Source organism: Puma concolor, chromosome C1 (assembly GCF_028749965.1).
Source record: "Puma concolor isolate L17-30 chromosome C1, mPumCon1.1.hap2, whole genome shotgun sequence".
NCBI classification, from domain to species: Eukaryota; Metazoa; Chordata; class Mammalia; order Carnivora; family Felidae; genus Puma; species Puma concolor.
In genome coordinates this window covers 38,382,009-38,397,357 of record NC_141674.1, presented here as the reverse complement: position 1 = coordinate 38,397,357, position 15,349 = coordinate 38,382,009, and the positions used below count along the sequence as shown (strand labels likewise).

Genomic DNA, 15,349 nt, shown 5'->3' with positions numbered 1-15,349 from the left:
CTTTAATTACATGTGTGCCTCCTCCTCTCATAGACCAGTGGGCATCTGAACTGTGTCATTTTTGGGAACTCCTTTTTTAGTTTCTTCATTTCTCTATTATTTATTAAACATCTTTAACAGCTTTAGTAAGCTATACCTTATATATCATAAAATTCAGCTGTTTTGAGCACAAAACTGAAGGATTTTGAATTTGCGCCATTGTAAAATCTCCACAATCCATTTTTAGAATATTTTAATCATCCAAAAGAGTTTCCTCATACCCATTGGCAGTAAATGTATATTCCCAACCTGAGTCCCTGGATTGTTTCCACTTTTTGGCTATTACGGAGGATGCTATTTTGAACGTTTGCATTGAAGTCTTTGCATAGATACATCGTTCTCTTTCTTTGGAATAGATACCTAGGAGTGGAATTGCCAGTTCATCTGGTAAATTTATGTTTAACTTTTTAAGAAATGGCCAACTGTTTTCCAACATGAGTGTACCATTTTCCATTCCCACCGGCAGTGTATGATGGTCCAATTTCTCCACATCTTTGACAACACTTGTTATTCCCTTTGTCTCACTGCAATTGTAATTTATATTTAACTAATGGCATTTAATGTTTTCTTCATGTGCTTATTAGGTATTTATTTATCTTTTTTGATGACCATCACCCTTCCAATCACTGATAAGTTTGCTGTTTGCTAAACTTCAGACAAGAAAAAAATAGTGAGGGGGAAAGTCTGAGACTTTTGCTACTGAGACTTCAGACAAAATTAGTAATAAGAAAGATGAGAACATCAGAGGTCAGAGTAAACAGTTTCCGGGCAATGTATCACAAGTGAACCAGAGATAGAAAACACATGTTATGTGTCTTTCCTTTTTAGAAGGTTGGATCCCCTGAGGGATATTAAATGCTGGTTTTATTTTATAAAGCTGGACTTCTTAGCTTTGCTTCCAGTAATAGAGACTGGCATATAGCAAATTCATGGCTGTGTGCTCCATGAAGATTCACAGGAGAGCAGAAGCCAACCTTAGGGTGTTGTGTGGGCATTGGGATAGCAGTAGGGTAATTGCTGATAAAGGACTCCAGGGGCATGCTCTTTGAAGGTTCATAGGTACACATATTTGCCAACAGGAATGTTTTGCAATAGAGTAGCACTAACTACCAGAATGGAGTTCAATTCCTTGAAATTAGGAAAAAGGAAGATGATAGTACCCTTCAACGTAGGATAGTATACAGGTTGCCAAGATAGGGATTGACTCATAGGGAACACATGTTGGCAGTAACCATCAGAATGGGGCTCAAGAATTAAGTTGATAGAAGGAATTGGCTGATAACAGAGTTGCAAGCTCTGCACATGCAGATAAATAAATCAAGCAAGCACAAAGCTTGCTTAAGCAAGCACATGCATGTGTGCAAGCTCTCTGGTGTCTCTTATAAGGGCACTCTTTCTACCATGAGGGACCTACCTTCGTGACCAGTCTAATCCTAATGACTACCCAAAAGTCCCATCTCCAAATACCATCACCTTGGGGGTTAGGGCTTCAACATATCAATTTTGGGAGGATATGGCATTTAGTTCATAACATCTATTTCATGAGGTTATTAGAGAATCAAATAATAGTCAATATTTATTGCATGTGTATTTTCTGCTGGCCTCTATTTTAAGTACTACTATTTTATTGGTTAGTTAAGATAACCTCAAGAATGTTAGAAACTATTATTTTACAGATGAAGAGGTTTAAAGAAGTAAAGTCAAAGTTGGTCAAGATCACACACACATATCACATTACCCACACTAATCTGAATTAGCTTTTAATTTTTCTTCATACTTTTCTTAAGTGTGGTCCATGCATTAAGGTCCAGGTTAGCTTTCTCGTCCTTTAGGAATTTTTTTCTGATTGCTTTAGTTTTGAGAGATTTATTTCTGATAGGACTTACTAATTGCATTAATTGCTTGTACCTTTCTGACTTCACACTCTTCTTATATGATGCTGTTATTCAACTTTGTATAACTTAACCCAAGTAAAGTACAAGCATTTTAGGACTGCGGGCCATGACTTTTTATGTCCTTTATCTCCTGCTTTTAGAAGATAGTTAGTGAGTAATTATTGGTAAGAGTGATTTAGGGCAAACATTGGGAACCTCAGTAACAGCTTGATTTCTAAAAATAAAAAAATTACAAATCTGTCGTATTAGGGTAAGTTTATAAATGTTTTAATACACTGATACTTTTCATATTACATTAGCTGCAGGAAAGAACATATACCAAGTTCAGAAATTATTACCTTAATTTTCAAAGTTAACATGTGTGGAGAATTAGGTTCATTATGTCCTTATCATTCTTTTATTTCTCCTGCTCCTGTGGCCATGCTGTACATTATTAGACTTTATGGAAGAGGAGTTGAGATGGGATTTATTTTATTTGTAATTTTGAAAAGCCCTTGAAGTAAGTTGAGTCTTACTGAATTACATGGTGAAGTTGGCCTTGTGTGAGACATTGATGTTTCAGCTATTCTCTAGGATGATTCAGGACACTTGGAAAACAAACGAGATCTTGTGCCGTAAAAGATAGGTGATTAATTGACTGAATATAGACTAGGTCTCTATATAGTCTTTTTTTTTTTTTTGATATGATGGCATGGGAAAGTAAAATATAGAATGTTAGAGTGCTTTTGACTAGAATGTATGAGAAGTAGTGGTCATGATGTGCTTGAATGTCAATATATAGAGATTATAGTAGTTAAATGTTGACTTCTTTAAGTAATGAGTAAAAACCCAAAATCTGCATGTGTAATATAGTGGTCCTTACCCTGGGAGAGATTTAGAATAGTTTTATAATCTAGCACAGATACTGTGCTAGAAACTTTTATAAGCTGTGTAATTTAATCATTACTATGACTCTGTGAAGCAAAGTAGCCATTGTCTTCATACTTTTTAAAAAAAATTTTTTTTTTAACGTTTATTTATTTTTGAGACAGAGAGAGACAGAGCATGAGTTGGGGGAGGGTCAGAGAGAGAGAGGGAGACACAGAATCTGAAGCAGGATCCAGGCTCTGAGCTGTCAGCACAGAGCCCGACGGGGGGGCTCGAACTCACGGACCGCGAGATCACGACCTGAGCCGAAGTCGGACGCTCAACCGACTGAGCCACCCAGGCGCCCCATCTTCATACTTTTAAAATGAGGAAAGAAACACAGATTAATTCTATAACTTGATCAAGGCAATATGTTCGATAAGTGGTAGAGTCAGAAATTGCAGCTAGGCTTGTTGACTTAGAATTTGACAGTAATGATGTTGATGATGGTGTTAATAATAGTAGCTAACATTTATTTTAATGCCTTACATGTGATCTCTAATATAATATTTAAAGCAGATTATGATGAGATAGATGAGGAATCTGAGACTTAGAAAGGTTGAATAATGAGGCTGAAGTTATACAAGAGGTGCTGGGGACTGGACCATAATGCAGATCTATTTGTCAACAAGGTCTATACACTTATGCTACCACATGAGCTACCACACTCTGAAGCTGGTCCTGTTTCCATTATACTCACTCAAATCAAGCATGGATTCACATACAGTTTGATAATATCTATCAAATATATACATTCAAATTATATTTTGTCATAAACTGGTTTATCAATTAAAGATTATCCATTTCATATAGGCAAATTGGATTAGCAACAAAAAAATTATTCCGGTCTATATTCTGATATAGCCTACTCTAATGAAAATAGTATTTGTGGAATCACTTAATTATTGAAGAACTGATACAGATTTTTAAAATAAAGTTTATTTATTTTGAGAGAGAGAGAGCACAAGCATGCACAAGCAGAGGAGGGGCAGAGAGAGAGGGAGTGAGAATCCCAAGCAGACTCCATGCTGCCAGCACAGAGCCCCATGTGGGGCTTGATCCCACAAACTGTGAGATCATGACCCAAGCTAAAATCGAGTCAGATGCCTAACTGTAGGAGCCACCCAGGTGCCCCAAGAACTGACACAGATTTTAACTTGTGTTATATCATCTTTACTTATAAAACGTTGTTAATGGACTTTAAGGTATTTCTGAAAACTGCTGTATGAAATTATAATCATAGAAATAGAATTGCAAAAACTAAAAATGAACCCAAATTTTCTTCTTTTTAGTATGAAATATTTATTGTTTAATTCTTTGATATACCCTTTTACAGATCTTTCTCATCTTGGTTGCTACCGACCCAAGGATTATAAGGTATGTAGTATAAATTACTGAATGGTAATTCTCCTGGCTTCACATAAAAGCATATGTACATTATTTATATGTGTAGTCAGAGATTATCATAATCATTTCGTCGAGAAAATATACAAACAGTGATTGTCATATCATGGAATATCATTATTTTGGCTACATTGTTAAGTGGTAGAATAGACTTTTCATTGACTGTCTTCCTGTAACAGTTTGTGGCTTTTGATTATTCATTTAGATTAATTACTTATTGAATGTGTTTGTGTATGTATATGTATATATGTGTGTGAGAGAGACATAGAGAAATTGACTGTAACTTTTAGTAATACCTCACACAGTACTGTTTCTTTTTTTTTTTTTAATTTTTTTTTAACGTTTATTTATTTTTGAGACAGAGAGAGACAGAGCATGAACGGGGGAGGGTCAGAGAGAGAGAGAGAGGGAGACAGAGAATCTGAAACAGGCTCCAGGCTCTGAGCTGTCAGCACAGAGCCCGATGCGGGGCTCGAACTCACAGACCGAGAGATCATGACCTGAGCCGAAGTCGGCCGCTTAACCGAGCCACCCAGGTGCCCCCACACAGTACTGTTTCTAAACTTCAGTCATCTATAGAGCATCCTTATAATTTTTACAGGATCTCCATGCAATTTATGCTATTCTCTTTAAATTCACTTTTGTATTTATCTCACTATTATAAATGAAAAATCAGTATCCTATGTTTTAAATGGATGATAGTCCTAAAGGATACAATGAACAAAACAATGTTACTAAGTTCAGGCTAGATAACAGTTGTTTTCCAAAGGCTTGGAGGCATGTTCTCTATTTCTTAAAATGAGATAAGCAGCGATAGGTGTGGAAGACACAACAATAACTAACTGAAAGAGAATTGAAAAGATAATACATTTTTTTCTTTGTAATTCAGTGTAATTTAGTGTATGTCCATGTGCCATGTAAAATAATCTTGTATATCATCTAAAATCACTTGGGGTACCATATTAAATTATCTGCTATACCACTCGTAGTTTGTGTCCTCCATTTTGAGAAGCATTGTCTCAGAGTTTGTCGTTTCTCTTCCTAAGTGAAAGCTTCTTGATAAGGCGTGTCATTGTATTTGAGAAAACAACAAGAACAAAAAAATCATAACTTTCCTTACAATATCTTTGCTTATTTATTTGAAAATAATTTATTTTGTGCTTACTGGCACTGAGTAGCATAGTTTGAGTACTTTGCCAGGCTTTGAGCATGATAAAAGAACTATGGAACAGTTAAGTAATGAGTCAAGGCACTGTCTGACTAAAGGCTCACATCTAACAGTATCATAATTATGTAGATGGAACTTTATAAAAATTCATTCTAGGTACTAAATTGAAATTATTGACAATTGAGAGTGGGAAATTTTTTATTTATGACAAGTTTCCAGGTGGTTTTGATGCAGTTCTCTTGGCCATCAATCCAAATTTTGGCATTTGAGAACCACTAGTATGACTATGAATATAATAGCATTTGTATTGGTGGAACTGCCCTTTGTATAGCATTTATGTATAGTTGTGCCCTTGTTTAAGGCTGCCACTAGAGGAGTATGTGTTGGCATAATTCACCTGATGCAGACCTGCTCTGTTATGTGGAATATATTCAAACACACACACACTCATGTACATGCACACTGATGTGTGTTATATATGTGTATGTGCACACACTGTAAGTCAAAAAGTATAATATTCATTATCTTGCATGGGGCTCAGGGAAGTCACTTTAGTTGGCCTACTTAAGGGATAAGCCTGTCTTTGTACATTTCCTTCAAGTTATGCTTCACGATTTATAATTATATATTTATTTTCATCTTTATTTGCATCTTTGTTTAAAATCCGCTTGTTTTACTAATCTCTAAGTTCCAGGATGATAGGGACCTTATTGATCTAGCTTATCGATAATTGCTAGTACCTAGCATATTATCTGATGTATGGTGTGGATTCCTAAAAATGTGTATTGTGTGATTGGATTATTAATAGAAAATAAGCAAACCAAATATATAAAAATACAGAATGAAGAGACAGGGATAAAGTTACAGGTTACCAGTATTTATCCTAAATTAACTATATGTTGGCTTATAAAGTAAGCTGTATGTTGGCTGGTCCATTTAAAGATGGGTGTATATGTTTGCAATCTTCTTTTCCAAATGAATTCTTTGAAATAACTGAACTTCTTAATTCTGTCCCACTTTCACCTCTGGATTCTTTACTTTTAGGGTTAGAGTAGAAATTGATCATTCATACTACCCTTGTAAGGCAGTGGGTGGTAAGTAAGGTCACAGGATTATTTTTGTATTCAAGGGGTAGATTTTCATAGAAATGTATATATAGTCTTGAGCACTGCTATCTTCTCTATGGAAAGAATAAAGGCTCTTCTTATAGGCACATAGTAGCTGGTTAATAAATATTCAGGTAGTAGAGCACTTGGATTTCTACAAGGAAAAATGTCATAAATGTGGGAGTGCTTGCAAAAAAAATTTCTAGAAAAATGGAACTTTGCCTAAATTCTGTTGAGAAATATATTTTGCATAGGCAAGAGAAGGAAAGCAGTGCGAAAACATCTTGGGATTTGGAATAAGTGCAGTGTCCTGGGAGAAAAGAGAAACTACTAGTCTCGTTTGAGTGGAAGGTGTATACTGAGGGATATTGGCTTTTTAACATCCTTATTTTCTATTTTTCCTACTTTTCTTTATCTTTTAAATCTGCTGCTTCCCTTTTTAATATTTGTAGTTGCTTGGTCATTGTATACTCTTTTGGCCAAACTCAACTCTCTTTACCCTGAATGCATTATAACCAGCTGTTCTCATAAACACTCATGTTCTTTTAGTTTCATGTCTCTGTTCTACCATTATTCCACCTGAATCATTGGCTGCTTCTCTCCCCTATGTGTACTTCCATGTGCCTGTGTATAATAGGCATTCATTTAATACACTGGTTCTCAGTAGACATTGTACTACTCTCAAGGTGGCATTTTAGACATTAACAGGGACTGTTATTACAGTCATTGAGGGGAAGTACTCTTAATATTTAATGATCAGGGACATGAGGTATTCTACCAATAATGGGACTGTTCCAAACAATGAGGAATTCTTTTTTTTTTTTTTTTTAGGATTTATTTTATTTTATTTTTTTTATTTATATATGAAATTTATTGTCAAATTGGTTTCCATACAACACCCAGTGCTCATCCCAAAAGGTGCCCTCCTCAGTACCCATCACCCACCCTCTCCTCCCTCCCACCCCCCATCAACCCTCAGTTTGCTCTCAGTTCTCAACAGTCTCTTATGCTTTGGCTCTCTCCCACTCTAACCTCTTTTTTTTTTTTTTGTTCCCCTCCCCCATGGGTTTCTCTTAAGTTTCTCAGGATCCACATAAGAGTGAAACCATATGGTATCTGTCTTTCTCTGTATGGCTTATTTCACTTAGCATCACACTCTCCAGTTCCATCCACGTTGCTACAAAAGGCCATATTTCATTTTTTCTCATTGCCACGTAGTACTCCATTGTGTATATAAACCACAATTTCTTTATCCATTCATCAGTTGATGGACATTTAGGCTCTTTCCATAATTTGGCTATTGTTGAGAGTGCTGCTATGAACATTGGGGTACAAGTGCCCCTATGCATCAGTACTCCTGTGTCCCTTGGATAAATTCCTAGCAGTGCTATTGCTGGGTCATAGGGTAGGTCTATTTTTAATTTTCTGAGGAACCTCCACACTGCTTTCCAGAGCGGCTGCACCAATTTGCATTCCCACCAACAGTGCAAGAGGGTTCCCGTTTCTCCACATCCTCTCCAGCATCTATAGTCTCCTGATTTGTTCATTTTGGCCACTCTGACTGGCGTGAGGTGATACCTGAGTGTGGTTTTGATTTGTATTTCCCTGATAAGGAGCGACGCTGAACATCTTTTCATGTGCCTGTTGGCCATCCGGATGTCTTCTTTAGAGAAGTGTCTATTCATGTTTTCTGCCCATTTCTTCACTGGGTTATTTGCTTTTCGGGTGTGGAGTTTGGTGAGCTCTTTATAGATTTTGGATACTAGCCCTTTGTCCGATATGTCATTTGCAAATATCTTTTCCCATTCCGTTGGTTGCCTTTTAGTTTTGTTGGTTGTTTCCTTTGCTGTGCAGAAGCTTTTTATCTTCATAAGGTCCCAGGAATTCACTTTTGCTTTTAATTCCCTTGCCTTTGGGGATGTGTCGAGTAAGAGATTGCTACGGCTGAGGTCAGAGAGGTCTTTTCCTGCTTTCTCCTCTAAGGTTTTGATGGTTTCCTGTCTCACATTCAGGTCCTTTATCCATTTTGAGTTTATTTTTGTGAATGGTGTGAGAAAGTGGTCTAGTTTCAACCTTCTGCATGTTGCTGTCCAGTTCTCCCAGCACCATTTGTTAAAGAGACTGTCTTTTTTCCATTGGATGTTCTTTCCTGCTTTGTCAAAGATGAGTTGGCCATACGTTTGTGGGTCTAGTTCTGGGGTTTCTATTCTATTCCATTGGTTTATGTGTCTGTTTTTGTGCCATCACAATGAGGAATTCTTATGTCCTACATGGCTTTCAGCTGTTTCACCAACCATAATGGAGGTGAAAAACATGTTCATAATTATTAGAACCAGTCTAACTCTACATAAAACAAGAGTACCTTTACATTGTTTTGAGATACAGCATATATTGTAGGAATACAAATATATTATAAAGATTATACTTTGTTTTGTTAAAAATATATGGTGTAGTATTATACCATGATGAAGTATACAGCAGCTTATTTATTTTCCTGGTTTTCTTGTATGGAATGGCTTATGATCTTCTTACATTTTATTTATATCTTTTTAAATGTTCATTTATTTTTGAGAGGGAGAGAGAGAGCGTGAGCAGGGTAGGGGCAGAGAGAGAGAGAGAAGGAAACAGAGAATACCAAGCTTTCAGTACAGAGCCCGATGCAGGGCTTGAACTCACGAACTGTGAGATCCTGACCTGAGCCAAAGTCAAGAGTTGGATGCTCAACCGACTGAGCTGCCCAGGCTCCCCATGATCTACTTACATTTTATTTTTTTATTTTTTTTTTTTTTAATTTTTTTTTTTTTCAACGTTTATTTATTTTTGGGACAGAGAGAGACAGAGCATGAACGGGGGAGGGACAGAGAGAGAGGGAGACACAGAATCGGAAACAGGCTCCAGGCTCGGAGCCATCAGCCCAGAGCCCGACGCGGGGCTCGAACTCACGGACCGCGAGATCGTGACCTGGCTGAAGTCGGACGCTTAACCGACTGCGCCACCCAGGCGCCCCGATCTACTTACATTTTAAAACTTCAAACTTATTGGGGCGCCTGGGTGGCTCAGTCGGTTGAGTGTCTGACTTCGGCTCGGGTCATGATCTCTCTCGGTTTGTGACTTCAAGCCCCACGTCGGGCTCTGTGCTGACAGCTCAGAGCCTGGAGCCTCCTTCAGATTCTGTGTCTCCTCCTGTCTCTGCCCCACTCATGCTCTGTCTCTCTCTGTCTCTCAATAATAAATAAATGTTAAAAAGAATTTTTTTTCAACTTCAAACTTATTTATGTAAGTGAGTGCAAACATCCCTTATATTTTTTAGAATAGTCATACTTGGCATTTATCTATTGAAGTGTGTATTTTAAGCCATGTTCCATAGGGGTGCCTGGGAGGCTCCATTGGTTAAGCGCCGGACTTCAGCTCAGGTCATGATCTCACGGTTTGTGAGTTGGAGCCCCACGTCAGGCTCTGTGCTGACAGCTCAGAGCCTGGAGCCTGCTTCGGATTCTGTGTCTCCCTCTCTCTCTGCCCCTCCCCCACTCTCACTCTGTCCGTCTCTCAAAAATAAATAAACATTAAAAAAAATTAAGTCATGTTCCATTAATTTCTCTATACTACAATTAAGACAATTCATTGATTTATTTTTTTGGAAAGTGGGTATGTAAGAAGTTACATTTTTATTTTTTTAATTTTTAAAAATATTTTTAAGTTTAGTTTTATTTATTTTTGAGAGAGAGAGAGAGAGCGAGCAAGCAGGGGAGGGGCAGAGAGAGAGGGAGGCAGAATCCCAAGTAGGCTCCACACTGTCTGCACAGAGCCTGATGTGGGGCTTGAACTCACTAACTATGAGATCAGACCTAAGCCAAAATCAAACCAACTGAGCTACCCAGGCACTCCATAAGTTACATTTAAAAAAAAATTTTTTTTTAAATGTTTGTTTATTTCTGAGACAGAGACAGAGCACGAGTGAGGGAGGGGCAGAGAGAGAGGGAGACACAGAATCAGAAGCAGACTCCAGGCTCTGAGCTGTCAGCACAGAGCCCAACGCGGGGCTCAAACTCACAAACCGTGAGATCATGACCTGCGCTGAAGTCGGTCGCTCAACCGACTGAGCCACCCAGGTGCCCCTGTAAGTTACATTTTTAATACGTTTAATTTCGGTATATAAAAGACGGCAATACAAAGTATTCATTTTTAACATGAGGGCTGTCTTAGTTTGGGCTACGGTAATAAATACCATAGACTGGGTGCCTTAAACAACAGAAATTTGTTTTCTCACAGTTCTGGAGGCTGGACAGTAGAAAAGCTCAGGGTGCCAGGCATTCTGGTATCTTGTGAGAGCTCTCTTCCTAGCTTGCAGACAGCTGCTTTTCACTGCATCCTCACATAGCAGAGAGAGTGAGAGTGTGTGTGCACATGTGAGCACAAAGTCTGGGGTCTCCTTATGAAAGCGCCAATCCTTTCAGATTAGAACCTCACCTATGTGACCTCATTGAACCTTACTTAATTCCTTACTTCAAATGCAGTCGCAGTGGGAGTTAGAGCTTCGACATAGGAATTTTGGGGAGACACAGTTCTGTCCTTTGCAGGGGCTTTTGGGCTAATGGTTGAAAAATCAATGATGCCATGTATAATCAGTATCTGAATAAATGAATGGCTGTATATCTAATAACAGAATATTTCTGGAAAGCTTTATAGAACCCATTTTACTTGGGCCCTTAAAAATACATCCTTTCTAGCTTCAGTTTGGCCTTCAGTGCTGCTTGATCATTTTGTTCTGTTGTTGATTCTATAACGTAGTCTAGACTTTCTAAGTTCTACTTCTCATTTTCTATACATGACTTCATATTCTACTTCGTCAAAGAAAATGTCAGTTGTGGATGGAATTTTTCTCAGTTCTCTTCATCTCTACTTCAGTCTTCCTGTTAATCTCCACTTTGTTTTTCCTTCTACTCTGCCTTCTTAATCATGTTAACACCTTTGCATTTATTTATTTTGACCATAAAACACAATAATAAAAAACAAATTTGTATAATGGGTTCCAATTTTAAAGCTTTTCATATTTATTATATAATTGGATTATATGCAGACTTATAAATTGAACAGGAATTTTTACCCCTGTCTTAAATGACAGAAAACAAATTTTGCAAATCTGAGAAAGAGCTCAGTCTGCATCCCTGTGTCTTTATCATCCTCTCTCCCTCCTTTCACTGTTAGACATTCAAGTGAACATTGCTTCCATTTCTTTATCCATTACTCCTAAACTATTTGGAGACAATGAATTTTATGAGAACTCTCAAAACTGAAGAGTCCTTCTGTTTCTTTAAAAGAGATAGGGGGGCGCCTGGGTGGCTCAGTCGGTTAAGCGTCCGACTTCGGCTCAGGTCACGATCTCACGGTCTGTGAGTTCGAGCCCCGCGTCGGGCTCTGTGCTGACGGCTCAGAGCCTGGAGCCTGTTTCAGATTCTGTGTCTCCCTCTCTCTCTGACCCTCCCCCGTTCATGCTCTGTCTCTCTCTGTCTCAAAAATAAATAAACATTAAAAAAAATTTTTTTAAAAAAGAGATAGGAAATCACCTTCGTGGAACTGAAGAAGCAGACCTTGCTTTAGGCAAAATTGTGAAATACACGTGGGATATATGGTTGATTTCTGGTAGCCTTAACATCACTTTTAACATCCTCACATGCCTTAGCATTGCCTTATTACACTGGGTGCCTCTTTCATTTGGCAGAATATGGATTTTATATGTCTTCCTAAACTCGTGAAAGTAATTTCATGTTTTGATAGCTAGGTGTGTGGTATCTGGTGGATACTTAACTCGTGTTTGAATTTATGAATGAATATCACATCAAAGTCAGAGTTTTCTGCTTAGATTTTTGTATTGCCTATAATCTGGCTGCTCCTACTCCTTGTGTTCCCATTATGTCATCACTGTCTTTCTTATCTAGGTCATGTCTACATTTCTACTTCTGGATTTTAACTCACTCAATGTATTAGGGTAATGCCAGATGTTCTGAAACTTTACTATTACAATGTTTTAACACAACGTAAGTTTTATTTCTCATTAACATTCCAGTGCATCTGTTTCTTAAAAGCCTGGAAGTGCTCTAAGTCACTTCTTATGTTCCATTGACAGGAACTGGTCACGTGGCCATATCTAGAAGCACAGGGAGGAGAGTAGCTAGTAAGTAGGGATCCTGGGTAGGTAGCCAATTCCCACTAATCTTATGCTTCATAAGAGGGGACACAAATTTTAGTGGACAGCTAACCATATCTGACACAGTCTGCCCCTCTGACCCCCAAATATCTTTGCATACCTTTCTTCCCTCACATAGAACATAATCATGTCCTCCTCAAGAAAGACCACTCAGAGTTCCCTGCAGTCACTTGAATGTAGCTTGAAGGCCAGGATCTTGGGGTGATGGACAGGCCAGTCCATCAGATGTAGATAGGACTTCTTATGATCCGGTGACCTGTGAATTGGCATGATCTCTCCCCTATCTCACATTCCCACCCTACCTGAATGCCATTTCTGATCTACTTTGTTAGAGCAGGAGCAGGATAGCTGGGGACCTGGGTGCCCTGACTTGAACAAGGGAAAACTAGAGGGTAAAGAGCTGTTCTCAGTCTGCAACAGCGCTGAATCCTGCCAGGTGAGCTTTGTGAATACCCTGCTGCCCTGACAGCAGAGGTATTTCTTTGCATAGGCATTGGTGAAATTATGTTGCTTAGAATAGTAACTGTATGACTTAAAATTACAGTGTGAATAGGTGTAAGAAGCTTGAATCTAACTTGGAGGGGACATGGACCTAAATGGAAACCAATATACAAGTCTGGTAATGTTGGTCCGTGTGCTGCTTGCGTGCTTTGTGTCTTGTGCCCCAACCTAGCGGTTGTCTCAAATGGGAGACCTGACAAGTCTGCACTTCTAGGAGGATGGAAGGTTTGGAAGCAATCTCTTCTACAGCAGTTTTTTCCCATGGAGAGAACAAGGAAACACTGAAGAAGTTTTCATGATACTTTGACAAGTGACCCACGGCAGAGTTTTTATTATGAGGATTGTGGTGTGATGAGAATTTCAGAGCCTGTTCATCCATGGGCCTAACCCGAGGATGGATTTGGTAGCTCGACATTTTTTCATTTTCCTATGATCTTCTTCTCAGACTCACAACAAAAAGTCACAAAGATAGAGATATATTAGTATTGTTGATAAAAAGACAGACATCCACCGGGATACAAATTTTCCAATCCGATCATATAATGACAAGATTAGTAAAGGGTTCTGCATCCTAGGAGACGAAGTAACTAAGCACTTGGGAAGTTTAACAAAAGGAAATCAGAGCCCAGACTCAACACCAAAGTTCATTCACCTTACTACTGCAGTCAGAGACTCACAGTAGGGAAGCTCACGAAGTCTCAGAAGAGTACAGTTTCTAAGTTGAAGGTTTTATCTGTGGCAGCATGTGGGTGTCTATTTATATCTTAGTAGACTGTTAGGATTGTCAACTGCCAACTCACCAAAACCACTAGAATAACTAAATAATCTGTTGATACCAAGCAGAGCTGAGTTTCTGACATAATGCTTTAAGGTAGCGCCACCACTTGGACAGTCTGAGTAGTGTCTCTGAAAGGAGAAGGTTAGGGGCAGATATGTATAGGGTTTTGGGGTCTGAGCTCCAGTGTTTTAAGGTAGGGCTTTTAATGAGGGAATCTAATTGACAAAGTTTGTGATATAAAAGTTTGGGATTAATGAACACAAAGATTGGGTTCTTAAAGCGAGTCTTGATAAGTAAACACTTGATTTGATAAGGAAGGATTTGTCCAGTTGAGTGATCTTTTCTTCCGAGAAGGAAATTATTTGCCCAGATTAAGAATCTGTTGTTTCAAGAAGGGAGCTGATTGATGATTGAGCAGACCGTTTGTTCAGGTAAATGATTTATGGGAATGTCCTGAAGCAAATGATGGTATTTACTGGTTTGTAGCATTGTTTTCTTGGGCAAGAATTTCCTTGAGCTCATGGTAAAGTCACATTGAGGTAGGTGGGTCTCAGTTCTTAGATCTGGTATTTAAGCCATGTGAATGCAGGTGGTCTCAGTTCTCACGTGTCTCAGTAAAGATATGTATGCTTTTCCATTAATCTGTTACACATAGTTAGATTTATTCCTAGAAACTTTATAGTTTTGGTTCCTACTGTAAATAGGAATGTACTGTAAACTACATTTTTTGTGTGTTTTACTGATATATAGGTTTGAAGCTGATTTTGTATAACATTTTTGTCATGATATTCTTGAATTTTTTAATAGAAGAAACTGTCATTTGCGAAATGAATTTTATTTATGCCATTCGAAATATTTCTTTGTCTTAACTTTCTAATATCTTCAGTACAGTGTGAATAAAAGTGGTGATAGGGGACGTGGCAGGGACAGTTACTGCTTATTGGCTGTTCGTATCCTCTTCCAGCTTTTCAAGCCCTTTTGCAGTTATTTAGGACCTCCTCTAGCTGATGGGCTATGAATGAAAATTATGTGGATCCCTTCCAGGGTGAAGCATAGATGAATTGATCTGAACCCTCTCTTGTTTCAGTGACAATGAGGCCTCACATTCTAGATCATACAGCTGTAAGTTGCTCAGTGTGTCTCATCAAAACAGTCCTTAGACAGTTTTTGTGAAGTGTAATTTTTCTTGCTAACCTCTGTTACTGTAAAGCATGGGGAAAAATGAACCTTTATTATGTTAAGCCAGTGATTTTCAAATTTAATTTGCTACTGCAGCATAGCCTAATACAGTGTTTTCTTGTCTTGATCCTGTCTTTGATAGATAGGATCATGTCTGAGGTTTCACAC

The 15,349-nt window shown here is 38.3% G+C and overlaps 1 protein-coding gene across 3 annotated transcripts in view; it reads left to right on the top strand.

Moving 5' to 3' along the window:
• The window catches only part of SPATA6 (spermatogenesis associated 6), a 151,605-nt gene that overhangs the window by 76,087 nt on the left and 60,169 nt on the right, over positions 1–15,349 (top strand). For all 3 annotated transcript variants that reach the window (XM_086716921.1, XM_086716920.1, XM_086716922.1), the window contains exon 9: positions 4,177–4,217. In XM_086716921.1, the coding sequence (XP_086573047.1) occupies positions 4,177–4,217 (41 nt within the window). The remainder of the gene's footprint in view (positions 1–4,176; positions 4,218–15,349) is intronic.